At 42.8% G+C, this 23,528-nt stretch overlaps 1 protein-coding gene and 1 pseudogene across 1 annotated transcript in view; one reads left to right on the top strand and one right to left on the bottom strand.

The window, feature by feature from the left end:
- CUNH12orf4 (chromosome unknown C12orf4 homolog) overlaps positions 1-20,345 on the bottom strand; it is a 37,711-nt gene extending 17,366 nt beyond the window's left edge. Inside the window, exons 1-9 of the mRNA XM_051173048.1 lie at positions 20,154-20,345; positions 16,694-16,839; positions 14,738-14,919; positions 11,336-11,435; positions 11,121-11,242; positions 7,642-7,748; positions 7,124-7,321; positions 6,364-6,492; positions 1,067-1,141 (exon numbers count right to left, since the gene is read on the bottom strand). Coding sequence (XP_051029005.1) covers positions 1,067-1,141; positions 6,364-6,492; positions 7,124-7,321; positions 7,642-7,748; positions 11,121-11,242; positions 11,336-11,435; positions 14,738-14,919; positions 16,694-16,839; positions 20,154-20,331 — 1,237 coding nt within the window. The 5' untranslated portion in view covers positions 20,332-20,345. The remainder of the gene's footprint in view (positions 1-1,066; positions 1,142-6,363; positions 6,493-7,123; positions 7,322-7,641; positions 7,749-11,120; positions 11,243-11,335; positions 11,436-14,737; positions 14,920-16,693; positions 16,840-20,153) is intronic.
- A 576-nt stretch (positions 20,346-20,921) lies between these two features.
- On the top strand, positions 20,922-22,040 carry LOC127212878 (ferritin light chain 1-like; annotated as a pseudogene).
- Positions 22,041-23,528: the final 1,488 nt, after the last annotated feature.

Genomic DNA, 23,528 nt, shown 5'->3' with positions numbered 1-23,528 from the left:
AACTCCTTTCCCAGTTCAGACTTGAGGAATATCAGTTCTTGTTTAGTGGTAATAGTGATACTAACTCATAGGCTTTTTTTTTTTTTTTAAAGGAAGGAAGGAAATAAATAGAACAATAAAGATATAGGCACTTCCAAAACAGCAACAGCCAACAGACTCCTAGAAAGCCACAGTGTGATGACTCAGGTCATGAGTCTACGAAGAATAATAGATAAATGGTCTCCTGTTCCACAAAGGGGAGGAAACAGTTTGTGGTGATTCTAAATATCATCCACGAGGGCAGCAGATGCGAAGGTGGGAGGAAATTTGGAGGCTGATGACCACAGTCTGATGTGCTCTGCTCTAAGACGAATGCAGAAACGGAAATGACTTTTCCTTAAATTAGTGACATGGCCTGCATGTTCAAGATCTGAGGAAGGAAATGTGAGAAACTACCTTAAAAGAGGGTAGAAAACTATCAAGGGAGGACTATTTTTAAGGCTGTACAACCTACCCACCACTATGTTTAAGAGTTCACATTTAAAAGCACACACAGGGCTTCCATGATGTGCCTGGGAATGTGGTTGACTATAAGAACCAGCAAGAGAATTCAAACAGAGGAAGACCGAGAGCTTGAGCTGCAGCTGTTAAATGCGCCCGATAACAGTAAGAGAAATAAAGACACAGAGGCAGACAGATGTGAGGCGAGAGGTGAACAAGTGTCTACAAGTTCAACCACTTTCATCCCTGTGCAACACTGCTTATATTTTAGAGTTCAAAACACACCTCAGCTCATTCTTTAATAGCTAAGAAACAATGTGTAAGAGCACATTAGAAACCTAAAATCATGAAACTTATATGTAGCTTTTTTGGAGTTTCTACATGGATGTAGAAATAAGTCGTTGCTAATATAAAAATGAGGCTGGCATTGGGGAACATCTGCAAAAGTGCATCACACAGACACAAGCAGTGTTTCAAAGGATGCGGCCAACATTTCATAAAGGGACCCCGAAAGGGTGCATGTTTCAGAGCTTCATTTCAATGGGTGTGACTGTAAGAAAGCAATAATTTAAAACACAATACTTACCAGGTAAAATATTTAAATAGTTTCTCTCAGAATTCTTAGACTTCTCATCACTTCCTCCATTTTGGTTTCCAGAATCTATTCATAAAGAAAGCGCAACACAAAAACGCTACATACAAAAATCCATTAGCTCTACTCTTTCAAAACAACCACAATAGCAAAAGTGTGCAGTGCCTCTGCATATCCGGCGTTCTGCTCCATGCTTCACATTTATGAGCTCTGTGACCAGACGCGTGGAAGGCGGGGAATGATGCCCTCCTACCCTCCCTCCTCTGCTCTCTTCTCCCTTGCCTTCTTTTTTCTTGTTGGACTCAAGGGTAATTTAGCACATCTCCTCATTTTATATACAAGAGAAGGAAGGCTTTGGTAAGTTGTTATATAAGCAGGGGCGCACAGATAAGCGGTGGGATCAGCCTTGACCCCACATGGTCTCAAGCACGGTAGACTTGCCAACACTCTAGTTTCCTTCGGAGAGTTCAGGGCACGAAGTTAGCTGCACATAAAATAACTTCATTAGATAGCTGTGGTGTGGCCATCTTTATTTTTAGACTCTGACTCACTGCTGTTGATATAATCTGCTCTGGACCAAATAGACAGCTAGCAATATCAAGAACCATTTTCTATTCAGCACATTCCTAAAATTTACTGTCTCATCTGATATTATATACAACTGATTTCAAGCAGATACTGTTTCGAGCAGAACTTTTTCAGACTGTCAATAGTTTTTCTTTTCTTTTTTTTTTTTCTTTCCTTTTTTTCTCCTTTTGACGTATAATATTTTTCTTATAAGGATGTTAATTAGTGAGACATTTTGATTGAGCATCCATTATTAAGAATGAACACATTATTTATATACATGCATATATTTTAACAGAAGAAACACCTGGACAAGAATTCTCTTGTCACAAACACAAAATGAATTCTGCCTTTCAAAGCAGCTGTTTTTTAGAGGCTATCTACTTACTCAAATTGAACTGAAAATGATTTTAGAGTCTATTTTTGAAATGGCATTCCATATTAGAAAACAGTCAGCTCTTCAAATGGCTGGACAGTACATACCAAAACATCACTTCTACAACACTATCTGAACACACCTAACTTAATAGTATCACCTAGTACTACTGACAACACACACGCTTTTAAGAACTAGTAGAGAAAGTGTGAACTGCACAGGTAGACAGAAGGCTCTGGACTCTTTGAATGAATATTTCATGTAACAGAGGAGACCTTGGCAATGACCATGCTTCAAATCAGCAGTGGATCACAGCACAGACTGCAAGGGACAAATACTCTGATCTGACTGTAGAGAGAATGAACAAACAATCCCTATCAAAGAAGCAAGGCCTGGGGAATAACACACCAATAGGCTGTCCAGGGCTGACTAGCCCTGAAAACACACACAAGTGGCATTATATGGACGCAACAGGTTATAACTGGGGATGTATGCATGTACATATGTATATACACACACAAATACATAAATGCATGCAATAACAACTCATAGAAAAAGAGACACTAATTTGAAGAAACGCATGGAGGGGTATATGGGAGGGGTATATGGAGGGCATATGGAGGGTATATGGAGGGTATATGGAGGGTATATGGAGGGTATATGGAGGGGTATATGGAGGGTATATGGAGGGTGTATGGAGGGGTATATGGAGGGTATATGGAGGGTGTATGGAGGGGTATATGGAGGGTATATGGAGGGTATATGGAGGGGTATATGGAGGGGTATATGGAGGGTATATGGAGGGCATATGGAGGGTATATGGAGGTTGTATGGAGGGTATATGGAGGGTATATGGAGGGTGTATGGAGGGGTATATGGAGGGGTATATGGAGGGGTATATGGAGGGTATATGGAGGGCATATGGAGGGTATATGGAGGGGTATATGGAGGGTATATGGAGGGTATATGGAGGGTATATGGAGGGTATATGGAGGGTATACGGAGGGTATACGGAGGGTATATGGAGGGTATATGGAGGGGTATATGGAGGGTATATGGAGGGTATATGGAGGGTATATGGAGGGTATATGGAGGGGTATATGGAGGGTATATGGAGGGTGTATGGAGGGGTATATGGAGGGTATATGGAGGGTATATGGAGGGGTATATGGAGGGTATATGGAGGGTATATGGAGGGGTATATGGAGGGGTATATGGAGGGTATATGGAGGGGTATATGGAGGGCATATGGAGGATTATATGGAGGGGTATATGGAGGGCATATGGAGGGTATATGGAGGGTATATGGGAGGGTATATGGAGGGTATATGGAGGGGTATATGGAGGGTATATGGAGGATTATATGGAGGGGTATATGGAGGGTATATGGAGGGTATATGGAGGGTATATGGAGGGTATATGGAGGGTATATGGAGGGTGTATGGAAGGGTATATGGAGGGTATATGGAGGGTATATGGAGGGCATATGGAGGGTATATGGAGGGGTATATGGAGGGTATATGGAGGGTATATGGAGGGCATATGGAGGGTATATGGAGGGGTATATGGAGGGTATATGGAGGGGTATATGGAGGGGTATATGGAGGGTATATGGAGGGGTATATGGAGGGTATATGGAGGGTATATGGAGGGTATATGGAGGGTATATGGAGGGTATATGGAGGGTATATGGAGGGTGTATGGAGGGGTATATGGAGGGTATATGGAGGGTATATGGAGGGTATATGGAGGGTGTATGGAGGGTATATGGGAGTGTGTAGGAGGAGGAAAGGGAAGGGGAAAGTGCTGTAATTAAAAATACAATCTCAAAAAAGGGGGGAAAAAAGAAACATTAGAAAGTAGCTCACAGTTCACTTTCCTGTCCATGTTTTAAAGAGTAACATCTTTCACGGTGACATGAAGAGGAGGTGTGTGTGTGTGTGTGTGTATGTGTGTGTGTGTGTGTGTGTAATGTTCTCTTTGGATTTATCATCAGCTGGAGAAATATAATTACTATAATGATCAATAAAAAATAATGAAGCAGAATAAACAAGTACCTGTATATCAGGATGTAAAAATGATGAACAAATATGTAAACATGTGCAGAAAAGGAATACTCAGAAAGTGCTTTCCCAAGACTTTACTGTAACACACAAGTGCCTTTAAGGCTGAAGGAGTAAGATTCCAAGTTTAAGGCCAGCCTGGGCTACAAGGTGAGCTCTGGGAAGCTGGGGATATACTGAGACCCCATCTCAAAACAAACGAACAAACAAGAGAAGAGAGCTGTGTCTCATAAAATAACTCATTCTACTGACTCCTCTAAATCACAATGTAGTTGCTATAACAAGAACAAAACACCATGCCATACACAGTCTGCCTTAACTATGGGTGGTCTAGAAACTCCCTGTCATGTACTGCACACTGTCTCTCATACGCAGACCCAAAATCCTCCTCCCTCTCCCACTTACAATCCCAACCTTCATGTGTTTAGTCAGTGCTAACAACGGCATTAAAATATTCATGGGACGAGCAGGAAGGAGGAAAGAGAAAAGAGACACAATTATAATTTAATTAAAATGTATATGTAAGAAATAGTTCTGACTCCACCATCAGTAGCTGAGCGTGGTGGCGAGAGGGTAACAGAATGAGAGGACACACTGAACTTTGTCACGATTACTTTCACACTGGTCTCCTGATCCTTGCCTTGGCTCTGATATATAACACACGTTGCCACAGCAGAGCCAGTTACCTTTGGTAAAGAGGTAAATCAGGGAGCGATGGCTGGCATTGAAATGTTAAGTGGAGTACATACACCCTGTGACCATAGGCATGCTTACTCAAAGTGCACCATGATTCGTGCACAATGTTATTCATGCACTGCTATATACAATAATATGTGAAGAATAAATACCTACTGATAGGGGACCGGCTAGGCCAGGTACCCTGCAATGCACTACTACACAGCAGGGAAAAACGATGGGCTTTCCAGACTGATAGAGGACCTCCAGGGAAATCCTTAGTGCAAAAGCAGTGCATGGAATGGTGTACATGCAAACTGTGTGTGTAAAAAGGAGAACTAGACACAACATGCTTCTACACACATGAATGTATCTTAAGATACAGGCAAGACAGCACAGAAAGGTGGGGCAGTGGTACACTTTCATCTGAAGTTTTCCTTTCTGAGGTCTCAGTTATCCACCGCCAACTGTGGTCCAGGAATATCAAACAGAAACTTCCAGAGCTTTCAATTGCCTGCCATTCCAAATAATAAGATGGAGTGTCATACCATCACACACTGCCCCATTCAGGACATGGCTTGCTCCCTTGACCAGTGTATTCAGTGTGCATCCTACCTGCCCACGTGTCAGCTGGAAGCTGTGTGGTCAGATCTAGTGTCAGTATCACAGTGTGCTCAAATAGCTTTTGTTCTGCTGAACGGTGGCCTCAAAGTGATGGGACAAGAAATGTGCCAAAGAGAAGCCACTGAAGCGCTTGCCTTGGGTGAAAGGTGAAAACTTGTCAGTGATGTGGTTAGGAAAACTACAGTGGGTGCAGGTTTAGTGGGGCCTGTGGTTCACAGCATCTATTGGTGCTCCTGGAACACTGTCCAGGAGGAAGAGTCTCGCTCATGACAGTCTGGAAGAGCTGAACTATTAGGAGGAGGAGGAATAAGAGGAGGAGGAATAGGAGGAGGGGGAATAGGAGGAGGAGGAATAGGAGGAGGAAGAGGAGGAGGAATAGGAGGAGGAATAGGAGGAGGAAAAGGAGTAGGAATAGGAGGAGGAGGAATAGGAGGAGGGGGAATAGGAGGAGGAGGAATAGGAGTAGGAATAGGAGGAGGAGGAATAGGAGGAGGAGGAATAGGAGGAGGAAGAGGAGGAGGAATAGGAGGAAGAATAGGAGGAGGAGGAATAGGAGGAGGGGGAATAGGAGGAGGAGGAATAGGAGTAGGAATAGGAGGAGGAGGAATAGGAGGAGGGGGAGGAATAGGAGGAGGAAGAGGAGGAGGAATAGGAGGAGGAATAGGAGGAGGAGGAATAGGAGGAGGGGGAATAGGAGGAGGAGGAATAGGAGTAGGAATAGGAGGAGGAGGAATAGGAGGAGGGGGAGGAATAGGAGGAGGAATAGGAGGAGGAGGAATAGGAGGAGGAGGAATAGGAGGAGGGGGAGGAGGCGACAACGATGAAGAAGAAACGAAGAAAAAGGAAATTGGGAACAGAACCCATGAAGATGTTAAATTTTGTTCTTAACTCCCCCTTCCCCTGCCACCCCCACCCCCCCCACCCCGCACAGCAAGCCCACTGCCCCACCGCTAGGAACTTCTGCTTGTCTTTGCTGCTTTACTGACCACGTGCTTCTTTGCACTTGCTCCTGCGCTGGGTTCTGGCGTACAGCGCCACCTGCTGGACTACCTCCAGTTGCTCCTCAATCCGAGGGAAGTGGAAGTCTGTGCATTCTTGGCAAACTGTGGCAAAATCTAAGGGAACCACCAAATATTTATCAATTACTTATAGAAAAAGAGATATGAGAGAGTAAAGATTTAAATATGATTTGTCTTTGCAGTAACTGTGTATTAAGTTAGAGTACAATGACTTTCATCAACACTTGACTCACAGGAGTAAAGCATTCTAATACAGCTCCAAGTTATCACTAACAAACATTTTGATTACAATCTACCCCCAACTCTGCAAACCATAAGAAGTATTGGTTCTGTTTAATCAGGAAGTAATTGGAGACACTGGGTAAACTATGATCATTCAGCCTGATAGAAGAATCTTCTAAAGAACACTAAACACGGTATTTTGGGAAGAACTTAACATCACTGAGCTGTTCATGAATGGTAGTCAGGGCCGCATACTGTGCTTGCTGTTCACTTTAGTTGGAAATGTCCAGCATGGGCAATGTGTGTGGCTCTATGTACTGAAACACTGTAGCCATTTAAAACTGCCAAGTTTCTCATAGTTCCTTCATAAAAATGGTTCCAGCACTTGGAAGCAGAGGCAGGAAGACTGCTTTGAGTTTAAGATCAGCACGGCTTACAGGGCGGGATTCCTCTACAGAAACGGTTACTGAGGGAAACGATGCGATAAATATGTACGTCTACTTACCTCTTTTGATGCCACTGTAAGAATTAATTCGATTATCCACTAGTAAAACTAGGCCGCAGAGAGATGTGGAGTACAGCGACAGTGCGGTCTGGAGCCGGTGGAGTTTCACGCCACTTCCGTGAGTTCTTTTATGCTTACAGAAGTCTAGCATGTCTGCTCTCAGCAACCTCAAATTGTGCATGGTCTTCAACTGGGCTCCTGCGGGTGAACAGCAGTTACAGAGAGGGTAAGGAAACAGCTACAGAGACCCTGTAACAGACGCAAACTTCTGCGGAGAAAGCCATGTTCCACACAGTAACTAAAAATGGGCCTTCAAGCCCACATCTTAACAGCCATCATAGTTTATCGCAGATATATAAGCTGAAACCCAAAGCACACAACACACACACACTCTAGGTTTCGTGGAGAGGGATGTGACTTGAGATTAGGAATAATGGGCATATTCTTCGCACACAGGAATGTGTATCCCCGAGGAAAAGTTGAGAGGTTCCTTACGGCTACTAAGAGGGCTTCCATACCCAAGTGAATGGTGAAGCTTTCTTCCAGCTTCCTCTGCTCCTCATAGATCCTGCCAACGGCGTCTGTAGATTCTCTGAACTGGCTTGGCTGGACTTTAATTTCTTCGCTGAAATTAAGACAAGTATTGTTATGCTCTCATGGCATGTTCGTCAGAATGTTTTTCTTAGAGGAAAATTAGTTCGCCCTGAAATGAGAGAGAACTCAACAGCTGACAGCGGAGCCTAATTTATTCCTAAACTCATCCTTAATCCACGGTGACAAGCGAAACCATAAGCAGCAGCAGCAGGTTCTAAAAGCGCCGCTTGTCCTCCCACTTCCTCTCAGTCAGCAATGCGGATTCCTCTTCAATCATTACAGTATCGCCTAACACGCTGCCACTTAATATTGCCTAGCGGCTTAAAAATGATGCAGGGATTAACTGATGAGCTAATATGCGATACCTTTAAGCGTCACATCGAACATATTTAAAGCTATATAATAGTTCTCACGACAAGGCTAACTGTAAACAAAATAATAAAATAGGTGAGGTGACAGCAGTGAAGATTCAAAGGTTGTTCTGCTGAGATGGCTTTGCTTCCCAAGTCTGCTGACATTAAATTCTACATCCAGGCTCACGGTGGGAGGAGAAAACTGACTTGTGAAAGCTGTCCTGTAATTTCCAGAGGCTTGCCCACACACACGTCACGCGCACAGTGATGATGACTGGAAGACTGATAGTAATCATACATAGTTTTAGTTTTCAGAATCAGAAGGTCATATAAAAATAATGCCAGCTGTGAGGTTCACGTTGCTTCTTCCTGTCTGGCTGCCTTTCTGCCAGCACTCTCCTCTCCCTAGACAATCTCTCTCTCTCTGCTCTACTTGCTACTGGAAAAGTTGCCCCAGAGGAGCTATGATCACATAACTAACTGCTCAAGTCAAGTCCAGGACACAAGGCAATGAAGGAAACCGAACGGCAAAGTGTGGCATGGCCCTCCAAGGAGGGTCAGGAAATTACGACACCCTGTTTCCATCAGTGCACATTTGAAAAGGGTGTTGTCACACAAGGAAGTCAACAGAAAACAGCTGAAAATCACACCAGAGTTCTGAAAGGTCATGGGCAGGGTAGCAAGTCACTTTATAACAGTTAGGAGCCACAAACTTGTACTCCTGAACTCCTCCCTTTAGTCTTCACAAAGTGTGTCCAAGGAAACATGGGGACTGATGAAAAGAGAAGCCTCTGAGTGACTCAAGGCTTGCTGCAAACTGGAGCTGGACGGACAGACAACGTGTAGACAAGGCCTGGGATGTAGCTCAATGGCAGACGGCTTGACCCACAATAAGTCTAGTACCAGGTAACAAGAAAGAAGACTCCATTACTGAGTGAAGGGCAATAGCATGGAGAGGACCTACTCCACGGCAAGGTGTGCAAAGACTGCTGGATGCCGACGATGGAGCAGTGCACGGAGAAAAACTCTCAAACCCTGACAAACAGCATCCCGCTACCACCATAGAAAATGAAGCCTATTGGCAACTGAGGGTCTGGATGACAAACTTCAAAGATCTGCTGTCCTGCTGACAAGATGTGAACAGCCTTAATAGTGATGGCCTGCTAACTTCTGTACATAATTACTATTTAGCTAAATAGTCCCCTCCTTTGACAGTCCCCTCCTTTCTGAATAGCAACTTGCTATGTAGACCAGGCTGGCCTTAAACTCAAAGATCCATCTGCCTCGCCTCCCAAGTGCTGGGATTAAAGGCGAGTGCTGCCACTCTACAATATGAAATCACAGGAAGAAGAGCTGGCTATGGCAGTACACACCTATAATTTAAGCACAGAGAAGGTACAAGAAGGAAGGTCGCCGCTAGCTCAAGCCAAGCTGGTCTACATGAATGACAAGGGTAATAAAAGGAAAAGACAAGCCACAGAACAGGAGCCGAGCAGCTAAAGGACGTGTCCAGTGATAAATATGCCCAATAAGAAAACCCAAAGAAGAGACACAGACACAAAATTATCCCATGAAACACTGCTCAACGTATTAGCCGTCGGGGAAACACAAAGTGACCTTGGAATGAGAGGTCACAGTAATGCCTGTCAGGATGGTCCCAAAGCACTGGAAGTGCTGGTGACCACTCTCAGAGAGCTTGACTGGAGATGGCAAGAGGAGAGAGTGCTGAGTATAAAGGCAAAGAGGGAATGTCATGTCTTGACTGTCTTAATCTGTGCTCCACTAAAATAGGCAGGCTTGACTTCATGGCACTTATCCCTCAATAAGCCAAGTGTTCCAGGAGTTGAGAACAGAATTTCTGTTGCTTGAGGAAACACTTACCAAAGACAGTAATAGTAAAAGCATTGTCCCTGAGGCATAACGGTTTAGGGGCCAGAGCTTACACAGTGAGTTCTGCAGCACGTGCAGAGGGCACAGCAGCAAAGGGACAGGTGGCTTTTGTGACAAGGAACTTAGCCCATGGCTTTGGATACCTTTGCCTGCAACAGGAAGCATACGCTCTGCATCTGGGTCAGTGCATACATTCACACACAGAAAGCCCAGTGCATGGCTGCTCTCACCCCGGAGCCCCACTGCTCTCAAAATGCTAGCTGGGCAGTAAAGTACCCAGGTTGTCCCTAGGAGACTGGAGCAGTTTGTAAAAACAGTGGAGCAAATGAAAGACCATCATATGTAGGGAAGAGGCAATAAAACTGCCAGGGGAAGGTTTCACCAACTCTGTTTGTGTGTGTGTGTGTGTGTGTGTGTGTGTGTGTGCGTGTGTGTATGTGTAGGTGTGCATACAGGCAAAGCTGGGCACATGTATGGAGCTCAGAGGACAAATTCAGATCTTCACTAACTATACCAACTGTGCTACTTCCCAGCTTGATTTATTCATCCATTCATTCCAATACTTATGAACATTTCATGTGTATCAGTGTCAAGAGCACTTGGCAAGGAGCTGTCTGGATATACAAAACAAACAAACTGGAGACACACACACACACACACACACACAGAGAGAGAGAGAGAGAGAGAGAGAGAGAGAGAGAGAGAGAGAGAACTTATTTCTTATCCTTGAGGCAAGACTAGTGGGAGACTGACATCACAAAAAGCTCATCCAAAGACAGCCTGGGGCTGTGTAGCAGTGCTTACAGCATGTGTTGGCACATTCTGGAAACAGGTTTACTGTACATGGAGACTTTTTTCTCTTTCTGCTTAGTGAGTGTCTGGCACTCATCCCGTCATGCCTATTCAAATACAATTTAATGAAATGAAAGAAAGTGCCTGTAATTCTACCACTTGAGATACCAAGGCTGAAGGATTTCTCTGAATTCAAGGCCAACCTAGGCTAAATGCCAAGTTTGAGGTCAGCAGAGCTACAAAATGTGACTCTGTCTCAAGAAAATAAAAAGTATAAAATCTCGACTTTTCATTGCCAAACATAGACAACAGACAAGGCTCCTGTTTGGAATAAATATGGGTAGCGAATAAAACCAGAGAGTCAATACCTGAGAGAGCTGTTGTTGGGGTTTTTCAGGTCCTGATGAAGCTTTATCACCCATTCCTGATACTCTTGCTTCTGGATAGCTGTTGATTGTTTCAGTTCGTTTGACCATTTATTCTCTAAGTCCTAAGTAGAGAGAATCCCAATTGGTCAATTTTTTCCACAAGCAAACGAAAACATAATTATACATGCGAGGCCATTACATCTCATTTCACTTACTTGCTGGGATTCAAAATGCTGGGCAGCCAGTGAGTTTACATCTTGGTCTGTGAGTGATTTTCCCAATTCCTGCATCACCTTTTCCATTTCAATACCTTGTCTAAAGCATATTTAACAAATTAGATATATTGATCAAATTTTAAGGGTATATAGCCACTTTAGTTCACTGACACAAAATGAAAACACAATTTTTATTTTGTGATAGATAATATATCTCTAAGTCCTTGAAAATGAGTATGTGAATACTGATGAGTACGTCTTAATGTATCAACCATGTCGTGTATGCAACCAGACCATGAGCTGAGTTTAATGTATAAGCGGGAGCAGTCGACATCCAAGCAGATTCTCAAAGACTGTTTAGCTGTTCCAACCCTTCTCATTTGCAGAGTTCCTCAATGAAAACACTCTTATAATCCCAGCCTAAGCAGATTTTCCGTGCAAGTATATGAGAACTGACTTGAGCTCAGTGCTGAAGCCAGTCTACACTATACCCAGAAACTGCCAATTAAGTATGAAAAGACAAACTGTTAAGTCACACAATTACTAGGCTTTGTAGCCTAGTACTACTGTCATTTACCCAAATAAACAATGTACAGAATAGCTCCCTCCAGAAGAAGCTAATCAACAGTGCTGGAAATACAGACAGCAGTTATTTACAGGTACAAGCAGGCAGTGACTAGGAGGAATGAGGGAGGCTTCTATATTGCTGGAAACATCCTATTTCTTGATTGGGTGGTCATTATAAGGATATAAGGGTCAGCTTGCTCTGTGAAAATTTACTGGGCTGTACTTCTATAACCTAGTGGCTGTTCTGACAGCATTGAAAAAAATCCCAAATTAAAACTTATCTTTTAATACAAATGCATGCAAAGTTTGTTCTAAAAGATATTTTGAAAGGATGGGACACAGCTCAGTTGGATGCCCAGCACTTACAGAAAAGCTAGGAGTCATGGCACACATCTACAACCCTAGTGCTGGGGAGGCAGAGGCAGCAGTTCCCTGGAAGTGCATTAGCCGCACAGATAAACTTCAGGTTCAGTGAGAGACCCTGTCTCAAAAATCTATTGAGGACAGAGTCTGAGGAAGACACTCAATATTGACCTGTGGCCCTTAAACACACACACACACACACACACACACACACACACACTGCACCTACCTATACACATGAACACACCCATATGAACATGTACATATTCCACACTCACATATGCAACTAAGTAAATACAGTAAAAAAAAAACATATAATAAACAGAATAGAACACAAACTAAGTTTTAAGTTTTACTGTCATTCTAGTGAAATAAATTGTTCTTGAAACCGAGTTTATACTTATTCACAACAGGTAAGTAGGACAGATAGATGTAAGAAATGAAACTCATACACAATTTGTGCACATGAATACTCTGACATCTTCTGGAAGTAAATACTCTGTAACATTTAGCTCCCACTTCACAATATACAATGCAGATGATCCCATAAACTTTCTTGTTTTGTTTGCTCTTTGAGACAGGTTACTATGTAGCCTCATGCCTCTGACTCTTGAGATCTGGGATTACAGGTGTGCACCCCCACTCCTGGTCATTAATATTTTAGAAAGTATGAGGCATGAGGTGATGATTATGCTTATAAGAGAGATTTTCATTTAGAAACAAAAATATCTACCAAAAACTTAGATACATATTTGCATTAATATTTTATAAGAGTTCCCTCTAGTGGAAAAAAAGTATTATTGCCGTTTCTAAAGTTTATTTAAAGTACTACTTAGACTATGGTTTCATAAAAGCAGCAAATTTCTCATACACAAAAACAAAAAAATTCAAGGAGATTTTCATGAGCATTTATGTCACTCTGAATATAAAACCAAAATGCAAGGCATGAATCATATAATTAATGATTTAAGATATTGCCTAGATTAAATTAAAAAGAAATCTGTTCTATTTCAGGTAAATGCTAACTATAGACTGGCTCAGGATACCAGGCATGAGAACTCTGCAACCTGAATGTCAAGTAATAAAATGAAATAACTTCTCAAAAAAAAAAAAAAACCATCAAGTTCTAAAAAGGGAAAATAATTAAATAATTAGTAAGTTAATTCATTGTCTCTGGTAGACTAGGAACTGTGTTGAAGAATAATAAATAAACAGAACAGGGATCACCCCTGATTTTGTAAAGAGAATAGCCTAAGGTGACCAGATTGTCTTTTGAGGGAGGAGCAGGCAGGTCAGAGAAGTCACTGGCTAGGTGAAGGTACTGGTGACACACAGAACCATGGGGGGGGGGGGGCTGAGCAACACAGTTAGCCCTTGGGACTCACAGGGCACTGGTGCCAGGCAGAGGATTTGCATACAACTTATGCATACCCTCCAGCATGTTTTAAATTATCTCCAAACTGCTTACAACAACTAGTGCAATGTAAGTAGTGTTTAGAGTGTATTCTTAGGAATAACTACAAAAACCCAGAGAATGTTCAGAATAGGCATGACTCTTTTTTTTCTTGCATGTTTTTGATTCACAGTTGGCTGAATCCTTAGACACATGAAGCTCAATGCCTGGGTTCATTGTTCAGCATCATAAAAGAAAAGAAATCCATCTGTGATCATTTTGTATTTCAAGTTTTCTTAAATATAATAATGCTTAAAATGAAAAATATTACTTATACACTACTAGTCTTAATGTTTCCTAATATGAGGCTAATGAGAGACAGGAGCACACAGCATCTCATTTTAGTTGACTTCTTCAGTATTAACATTAAATCATTCACAGAAATTAAGTGTGATTTGGCCTTAACAAGCTTCCACAACAAAAACCATTGTTTACCAGTAATATTAAATTTTATCTTTATATCATACACGCCCATATTCTTAAATAAACGCTTTTAAGGTAATAAACGATTCACACCACAGTAACAGAACGGGAGGGAGCAGCCTGGAAAGCTATACATTAACATGAAGAAGCTGGTGGCTTTTTACTCCTCTGAAATACAAATCCAAGAAAGCACTGTTTGTGTGCTATTTTAGGTAGATCACAGAGAATTCAAATATAAATAAAATTTCTTGGGGCTATGCTATGGCTATTTCTGTTTTCTTCCTACTGTGGGAGGCTTACTGTGAAAGACACCATGGCCTAGAGAAAGGCAATCCAGAGGAGGCTGAACAAGGAGTGGCTGATAGTTTTGAAGTCGCCCTGAGTTGGTTAGAATTCTAGCTTGCCCTTGGATAAACTACTAGATTTATGTAAGCCAAGGTTTTCTCACCTGCAAAATGAAGATACTAATTGTAGGGCTATGGTGAAGATGAAAAAAGACAACTCATTCCAAGGATTTACAGTGTTTGAATATCCTGCAGGCTATTATAACTCACAATGTAACATTCAATCATGACAATGCAAGAAATGAGTGGTACCTCTCTCGTAATTTTTTCAGCTCCACGTCTCTTTCACCAATCAGTTCTGAGATGCTGACGAAGTAATTATGTTCCAGATTCAGGAGAGTTTCAGAGGCAGGGGAATGGATCAGGTCATGGTACACGTCTGCAAAATCTTCATCCCAGTTAGGCTCCTCGGGCCTTGCGTGCTCTAAGGTGGTCTGTGAGGTAATGCACACATTCAGTCATGGCAGAACATCTCTGCTTCACATACTACTGGAGAAGTATGGACATTATGAGCGTGCTTTTGCACACCAGACAGGGACACAGAGACCCTGCATTTACACTCATATAGATGTTACTGTAGGATTGTCTGAATACAAAAAAGAACACGGAGAGACAGACCTATGAATTGCCTAGGGGAATGAATGAGGTATTCCTACAGAGCAAGGGATGGAAGTGCCCACAATAGTAAAGGAAGTCAGTATGCCAAGACCCCTTTTCCACACACAATGCACATGTGTGCCTGCACAAAGGGATGAACAACAAAGCTAATGGTAACTATGTCAGGACAGGGGAACTTCTCACAACCACTAGCTTGAGTTGTATTTGCATGTATTATAAATGTCTTAGTTAGGGTTGCTATTGCTGCAATGAAACACCATGAGAAAAGCAACTTGGGGATGAAAGGGTTCATTCACTCAGTTCCATATAACAGTTCATTATCAAAAGCACTGAGGGCAGGGACCAGGAGGCAGGAGCTGATGCAGAGGCCATGCAGGGGTGCTGCTTACTGGCATGCTCACCATGGCTTGCTCAGCCTGCCCTCTTAAAGAACCCAGGGTCAACAGACCAGGAATGGCACCACTCACAATGGGCTGGGCTCTCCCCAATGTAGAAAATGCCTTCTCTATAGCCTGATCTTAGGGAGGCATTTTCTTAACTGAGGTTCTCTCTTCTCAGATGACATAAAACTACCCAGCATAATAAGGATAATTTGTGTGAAGTAATCTATAATCAGAAGAAAACTTTATCCCTAGTGCACAAATGGACTTTGGGAGCCCATTCCCCAGGGAGGGATACTCTCTCAGCCTAGATACACTGGGGCGGGCCTAGGCCTGCCCTAAATGAATTGGCAGACTTTGATGATCCCCCAGGGAAGACCTCACCCTCCCTGGGGAGGAAATGGGGGGTGCGATGGAGGAGTCATTGAGGGACATGGGAGGATGGGAGGGAGCGAGAACTGGGATTGATATGTAAAATAAGATTGTTTCTAATTTAAAATTTATATAAAAAGAAAACCTTATTATTAAAAATATACTATAAAGTGATTCATAGCTTAGTGAATAAAATGGTAATGTGTATGGCACCTTGGAATTCATGAATCAGGCTATACTAGCTGCAACCCTACAGAGAAACAACGATACTATACAACAACAACAAAGACAACTGACAAAACAGAATTAACCAGAGCTGAAAATGAACTTGGATCACTGGCTTAGGCTGTCAGATGAAATTCTGGCATCAGCTCAATTGGGACTTCAGATAGATTAATGTAAGCATGTAAAAGACAGTAAACATGCTCCAAGAAATATGTAGGATAAAGTAGCTTCATGTTTCCAAATGTACTATTCCAAACATATTTCATTTTTAAAAAAATGGTGTTGGGGCTAAGAAATAGTTCACTGGGTAGCACGCACTTGTCACCAAGCATGACAATCTCAGTTCAATCCCTAGGACCTGCATGGTGGAAGGGAAGAGCCAATTCCCTCAAATTGTCCTCTGACTTACACACACACACACACACACACACACACACACACACACACACACACAGGAGCTCATGCTGACATAGAATGGAAGCACAGAAGCAAGAACATATGATGTATGTTACTGGTTCACAAAAAAACATGGGTTTCATATGATTTCAACAATTAAAACATCTCCCTAAAGTCTGGAATATTTTCTAAATATACACTCTGACCTCTGTCTCACCTCAGCATAAGCTTTGGCCCATGTACTTGCCAGCTGGTGTAGATCGACTTCACCCGATTTAACAGCGTCCAAGGATGCTTCAGCATCTCTGTCATGGTCTCTGAGGGATTCTTCTTCTACAAACTGGCTCAGAGCTTCCTTTAAGTCTGTATGAGGGGCAACAAATATCATCTTCAGCCGAGATATACACACAGTAGGGGCATACATGCAAATGACCTGATTTGGTCCCTAGGACCCAGATGATGGAGAGAGTTAACACTCCTGAAAGTCATCTTCTGACTGCCACACATGTGCCATAGTATGTACGTGCACACACAGAGAAATGCATGTAAGCATAATGAATAAATATGTAATTTTAAAAGTATAATTCACATACATTTCTTACAAGCTTATAAGTTCCCAGAGATATTGTTTGTCTAGGTTGGAACAATCTTTAGAGAACTACCAATGGGGTAAGAATTTGCCCTTTTTTGTGTCCTGGTTCCTGGTTTATACACTGACAGTGCTAGAATGCTTCTAGTTTCCTTTATCTGTTCACCACTCTAGTTGGTGAGATGAACCTGGGAGAATGGAGCCTAAATATAAGGTGGACTAAAGTCTCATGCAATGACCAACCTATTCAGAGCATCAGAAAATTTATACTCTGAGGGGTAAGAAGAGCCACTGAGGTAAAGTATACAGTCACAAGGATGAGCCCCACATGGCAAAAACATGTTTTCCCATGGATGCATCTGAATAGCAAGGGCTGAAGTAAACTCACTCCTATCTACTACACCTGGGAGGAACACGGAAACATAGTCCAAGGCCAATTCTGTGTTTTGAAGGAACTGAGGTCACAAGATTTTTATCTTGTTTCCTTGGAGTTTTCTCATGAGGTCTCAGAAATCTCACACAGCTTCATTCATGGGGCATATTCCAACAATAATCCAAGCACGCAACGATCCAACAGATTCTCTATTTGAAAGTTCCCTCGGTGGTGAAAAAGAACATGGCCCTTTCAAAATAACTTAAAACAGATGAGTGTGTAGGTCGGGCAGACAGAGGTTATTCAGTGGTAGGAGCGCCTCCTGTTCCTTGGTACCTCAAAACCGATGAGCTAATGAAAAGAGATCAATTTAGCACCAAAGCTCCACCACGCAAGTGATGCTGAGATGCCTGGTAAACCCTACAACCAGACTCAGAGTTTAAATACTTTAGCTACTGTTTTATTATGGCATCTAATTCAGATACTAAATTACCTCATAAACAACTACAGTACAAACAAAAGTTTCAAAAGTTCTGGTGAACAGCTTTTCTTCTTGGAAGTTTAACTCACAATTTATACTTCCTTTGCCTTGGGGCTTCTGAAACTATTCACACTTACAACTCACCTAGGAAAGTTTTATATGACTCATATATTTAGGCTCCTGCTTGTTTTTGTCAACCTGACATGTCAGTCTTCCAAGAGAGAACCTCGGTTAAGGAAATGTTTCTACAAGACTGGCATGTGGAGCATTTTGCTGATAATGACTGGCATGGAAGGGCCTAGCCCACTGTGGATGTTATCACTCCTGTAAGAAAGCAGGCTGAGCAAGCCATGGAGAACAAGCCAGTAAGCAGTGTTCCTCTGTGACCTCAGCTTTAGTTCCTCACTCCAGGATCCTACCTTGAATTTCTGCCCTGACTTCCTTGATGATGGAATGCAACCACAACCCTTTTTCCCCAAGTTACTCTTGGTCATAATCTTTACCACAGCAATATAAACCTAAGCAAGACATTAGGTATATGAAATAGGTATACAAATCAAATACTGTTTAAAAATCATGAAGAAATTTATGTTACCTTGGTGTACATAAATTATACTATTTATTAAAGACTAAATTAAAGGCTGGGAAAATGTCTCAGTGAGTATGCTTGCCGTAAGTATGATTTCAATCTCAAGGACTTATATAACATGCTGGGCATAGCAGTGTGTACCTGTAATTCCTGGGCTGGGGAGGCAGAGACCAGAGGATTGGATCCCTGGGGCTCACTAACCAGCAAATCCTGCTGAATGGATGAGCTTTAGCCAGCAAAAGACCCTTTCTCAAAAGTAAATAAATGAACAAATAAATATGTGGACAATAGAGGAAGAACTGACAATTTTTGTTCTCCTGTACCCACACCCACACCCACCCCATACACGTACATCCCTACACACCTACACATGCCCACACATACATGCACATACATGCACACACACACACACACACACCACACTTACCCCTCCCACATACACCCCTACACAATACACCAAACATACACATACCCCACATCCCTACACCCCTACACCACCACACATATTCCCCCACATACACACCCCCACACATACCATACACATACACCCCACACACCCCACACATATACCCAACACACATACATACGCAACACACATACACCCCACACACATACACCCCACACACATATACCCCAACACACATACACCCAACAAACATACACACAAAGACTAAAAGAAAGATGCATAGTGGTGAAATGGATGTGCTTGTTCGCTTTCTACACAAATAATTAGATCTTGGCTGAATAGTTAGACTGCAGGATGTAGTGTATCTTTAATATTTCTCATTTTCATTTTATAATTGTCAATGCCAAGAATGCTATTTCTCATAAATATGTAGTTTGAAATGGCGAAACACATGTTTAAGGACATTTCAGAAATTGTTTGCAATTCTGTCTTAATTTCGTGTCAAAACTCATTAAATAAACTTTTATAAAACTAAAGTCAGCAACTAAAGCAGCAATTTTTAAAATCAAACGTTTGGGAACCAAAGAGATGGCTCGACAGATAAAGATGCTTGCTTCCAAGGCTGACAACCTGAGTCATATCCCAGGGTCCACACAGTGGGAGTGAAGAACCTACTCTGCAAGCTGTTCTCTCTCTCTTCACACAGGCTCTGTGGCCACATTGGTTCTAGCCTCGCGATAAATAAACACAATAAAAACTTGTTTTAAAACATTCTAACACATTCTAACACAAAGCAATCTAAAGACATAGTAATTTAAAACTTCAATGTTGAGGAACAAGAACAGGAAAACACTAAGCTCTTAGCTTTCCATAACTAAGCCATTATTTATACAAGAACAGGAAACCATACACACAGTAAGAGCACTGCAATTCCTAACAGCAACCTTGAGTCTGAGCCTGGAAGCTGTGGGCAGCACTCATTGGAGGTGCATAACAGGGTGGCATCGGCAGTACCAAGTATACAAGCCTCATGTACCATGAGCCCACTATACAACTGATTCTTAGTTAATTTTTGATCACTCATTCTTGAGAAGCTTTTCCTGTTGCCACTATTTTTCACCATCCTAACATTCAGTTGTGCAATCTCACGGGTCACATCCCGAGTTCAAGAATCTGTGTTCTACCCAGAAACACCCAGTGACAGAGACTGCAGGAACACAAGAGAAAGTCAGTTCTCACCATTGTCTATGAAGCAGGGCAAACAGTGCAGCAGCATCAGACGTCCATGCAGATGGCTGGCATTCTCGTCCACAGGGAACCTGAGGGGCACTCTCAGTTCGAAGCGCTCATTTCCTGCCTTGAATTTGTACACGAATTCTCTTTCCTTGTTGCAGAATCTTTCTCGGCTTTTCTTCATATTCTTCAGCAGGATTTCTGCCGAATGAACAAAAAAGGCCACTGGTCAAATGTCCACGTTTCCTTATTGCTGCAACACTTCTAAGACACAGCCCAGTAGCACTCACGGACTGCACCCCTGCAGTTCTGAACCAACTATTCCAATTTCTATTTTACTTCTGTTTCATTTTAGATATGGTCTCACTGTGAAGCCCAGGACAGCTTAGGACTCACTATGTAGCCCAGGGTAACTTCGTTTAATCTTCTTGCCTCAGCATCCCCACCAACCCCCAAGAAGTGAGATTATAGATGTGCACCACCACAATCAGCCTATTCTAGTTTTTCCTGTTTGTTCCTGCACATTTGTCTTCATGACAAAAAATGCTTCTTTTTCCTTTTTTGAAAGTGAAAAGTTATTTTAAAGTTAATTTCAGGGCAACAATATGCTCAGAAAGTACGTTTATTTCTAGGCAGGAATAAAAACTATTTAATATGAGGAAAGGAACAGAGGAACAGAGATGGGGACAAGAGGATCCTTGCGGTGTGTAGAGTTTGTGGAACTGGTAAAGCATCAAACCCAACAGACCGGGTGGATTCTTGAAGATATTAGATATGGTGGTCATGAGATATGATGGAAAAAGGGTAAGAGAACAGAGAAAGATCTCCAAGTGGGAAGCAATACACAGAAGAACAGACCATACATGATGCTGCCCACAAGGCAAACTGGACATTATTCAGAGAAAAGCAAACATAGTAGAGAGTAGGAATAAACATCCCTTAAAAGTCTACTCAGCAGCCTCCTAACTGGACTTCCCATTGCTAGGATTTCCCCCACCAAATCAGTTCTTAGACTGTTCTCTTCCTAAATCATAGTAACCTTTCTTTAAAAAAAAAAAGCACGTAAGCATGTATGTCCATGTATGTCATGTGTGTCAGAGCAGCAGCGCCTTGGAGGTCTGGTGGATCTCTGTCTTGCTTCAACAGTGCTTCGAAGGAACAGATGGGGACTCCCTCTTTGTCAGTGTTCATCCACTTTTCAGTCTCTCCAGTCACAGCCTAGGACCAGCCAGCACCATTTCTTTGCAGAATTAGCTTGGTACTGCAGATCAGCCGTGACCTCTCAGATTCGTCAAAATTATTCCACCAAAGTGGAAGCTGCTGTGAACGGCCTGCCTGATCAACTTGCTCCTATGGGCCTCCTACACCTACCTCTCTCTAGGCTACTATTTTGATCGGAATGACATGGCTGTGGAAGCCACTTCTTCAGAGAATTGGCTGAGGACGAGCATCTCCTCAAGTTTCAGAACAATCGATCGTGCCCCTCATCACACACACACACACACACACACACACACACACACACACACACACACACACACATTCTTCCAGGATGCACAGAAGTCATCTCAAGATGAATGGGGTAAAACTCAGGAGGCCATGGAAGCTGCCCTGGCTCTGGAGAACCTGAACCAGGCCCTCTTGGACCTTTATTCACACAGATCCTCATCTCTATGACTTCCTGGAAAACCACTTCCTGGATGAAGAGGTGAAGCTCATCTAGAAGATGGGCAACCACCTGACCAGCCTCTGTAGGCTGACTGGGCCACAGCCAATGCAGACCGGCATAACACAGCCATCTTTGGGTGAGTATCTCTTTGAGCAGCTCACCTTCAAGTATGACTAGGAGGCCTTGCCTTCCAAGGGGCTCCTTCTTCTACCCTGCACCAGCCAGCCTCAGAGCCTTCACCTGAACCTCTCAATCCACTAGGCAGCTTTGTAACTGCCCTGGAGCCCCACCCAGGTCTTGGACCAAGTTAAAACAAGGCTCTTTGAAACAGGAAAAAAAGAAATAGCACATATACGCACACACATATCTGAAGCATGCATACACCCACATATATATCTGAAGTTCCCCCAAATACAATACAGATTCTTGTCATTGTTCTTGGTTGCCCACAAAAACTAGATGATGAACTCTACTGCTAACGACACTGCACAGCTCAGTTGATGATGTTTCCTCTCTGCTGGGTAGCTTTTATAGTCCTGGAAGATACTATGCAGGCTGCTGTGGGAAAATGTTATTAATGGTCTCATCCAGCTGTGAACTATATTAAACTGTCAGGCAAGATGTGCCCACCTGTGCACTCTTTCTGTCGTGAGAGTATCCAGTGTGTTCTGCCTGGATTTAAGGTTAGCTCTGTAGGGGAAAAGGGCCAGACAAATAAACACATCCTGAGCAGAGCCAAAGGAACACACTTTGGCCCTAGAATCAGAGCCTGTGAAAGACAGATTCACTGGGGAAGCCCTTCCCTGCTGGAGCAGAGCTGATACTCTGGGAAAGCCTTTCTCTGGAGCAGGGCTGTAAGCTGCTATGGTTACTGTAACCTAAGACTCCCCTTTGCCAAACAGAGTACCTTTCCATCTGAGCTGTAACACTTAGTATTCTGTGGCTCCCGAGTGCCAGGGTACCCTTTCCATCTGAGCTGTAATGTTTACAGGCTCCATAGGAGCAAATCCCCACTTGGTACTATAACCCTGGTCAAAACCCCATAGCAGATAAAATCATAGGCCCTAGGAGGAACCGTAAATACCAATGTTCAGGTAGACTGACAGTGTTAAACCATCTTCTAAATATTGGTACCCATAGATAATACTACTCTCAGCCTTAATCAGAGAAGTGTCTCTTTCCAGTGAACAGTAGTGAACGCAGAGACTCTTTGTGATGACACGAGGTGCTGAGAGGAAGTGATAGAAGAGTGCTTAGCCCCAACAAGACATTTATAGCACTCATTTCGAAGGCTCAAGGAACACTGCAGCAGAGGGAGTGGAAAAATACAGGAGCCAGAAGATCGAGCAAAGGACGACAAAATGACATTTTCTGGGCAAGACCCCGCCATTGAAGTGAAAAACTCACTGCAGTTTCGGCTGCCTGCACTGGATCTGCATAAGAATAAGGCGCGTCAGCAGAGGAACCCAGGCCTTACTAGCTAGCAGCGGAAGGGGCATCATTGTCTTCAATTGTCCGCTGGTGTCCCCGACAGGCTCCAGCGAGTAGTTGCAACCCAATGCGCAGACATCTGGTCTGGTTAAGTTAAATGGGATACAAAACCAAACCAAAACTTCCCAGAATCTGGAAAGCGGACCCGGTAGGGATGTGGGGGTTAGAAGGAATGCTAAAGTAATAGGGGTGGGAGGGGCATATGGGAAGGAGAAGGAAAG

The sequence above is a fragment of the Phodopus roborovskii genome, unplaced genomic scaffold (genome assembly GCF_943737965.1).
Source record: "Phodopus roborovskii unplaced genomic scaffold, PHOROB, whole genome shotgun sequence".
Classification (NCBI taxonomy): domain Eukaryota; kingdom Metazoa; phylum Chordata; class Mammalia; order Rodentia; family Cricetidae; genus Phodopus; species Phodopus roborovskii.
Note: the sequence above shows the minus strand (reverse complement) of the source record. Positions and strands in the feature narration are given on the sequence as shown.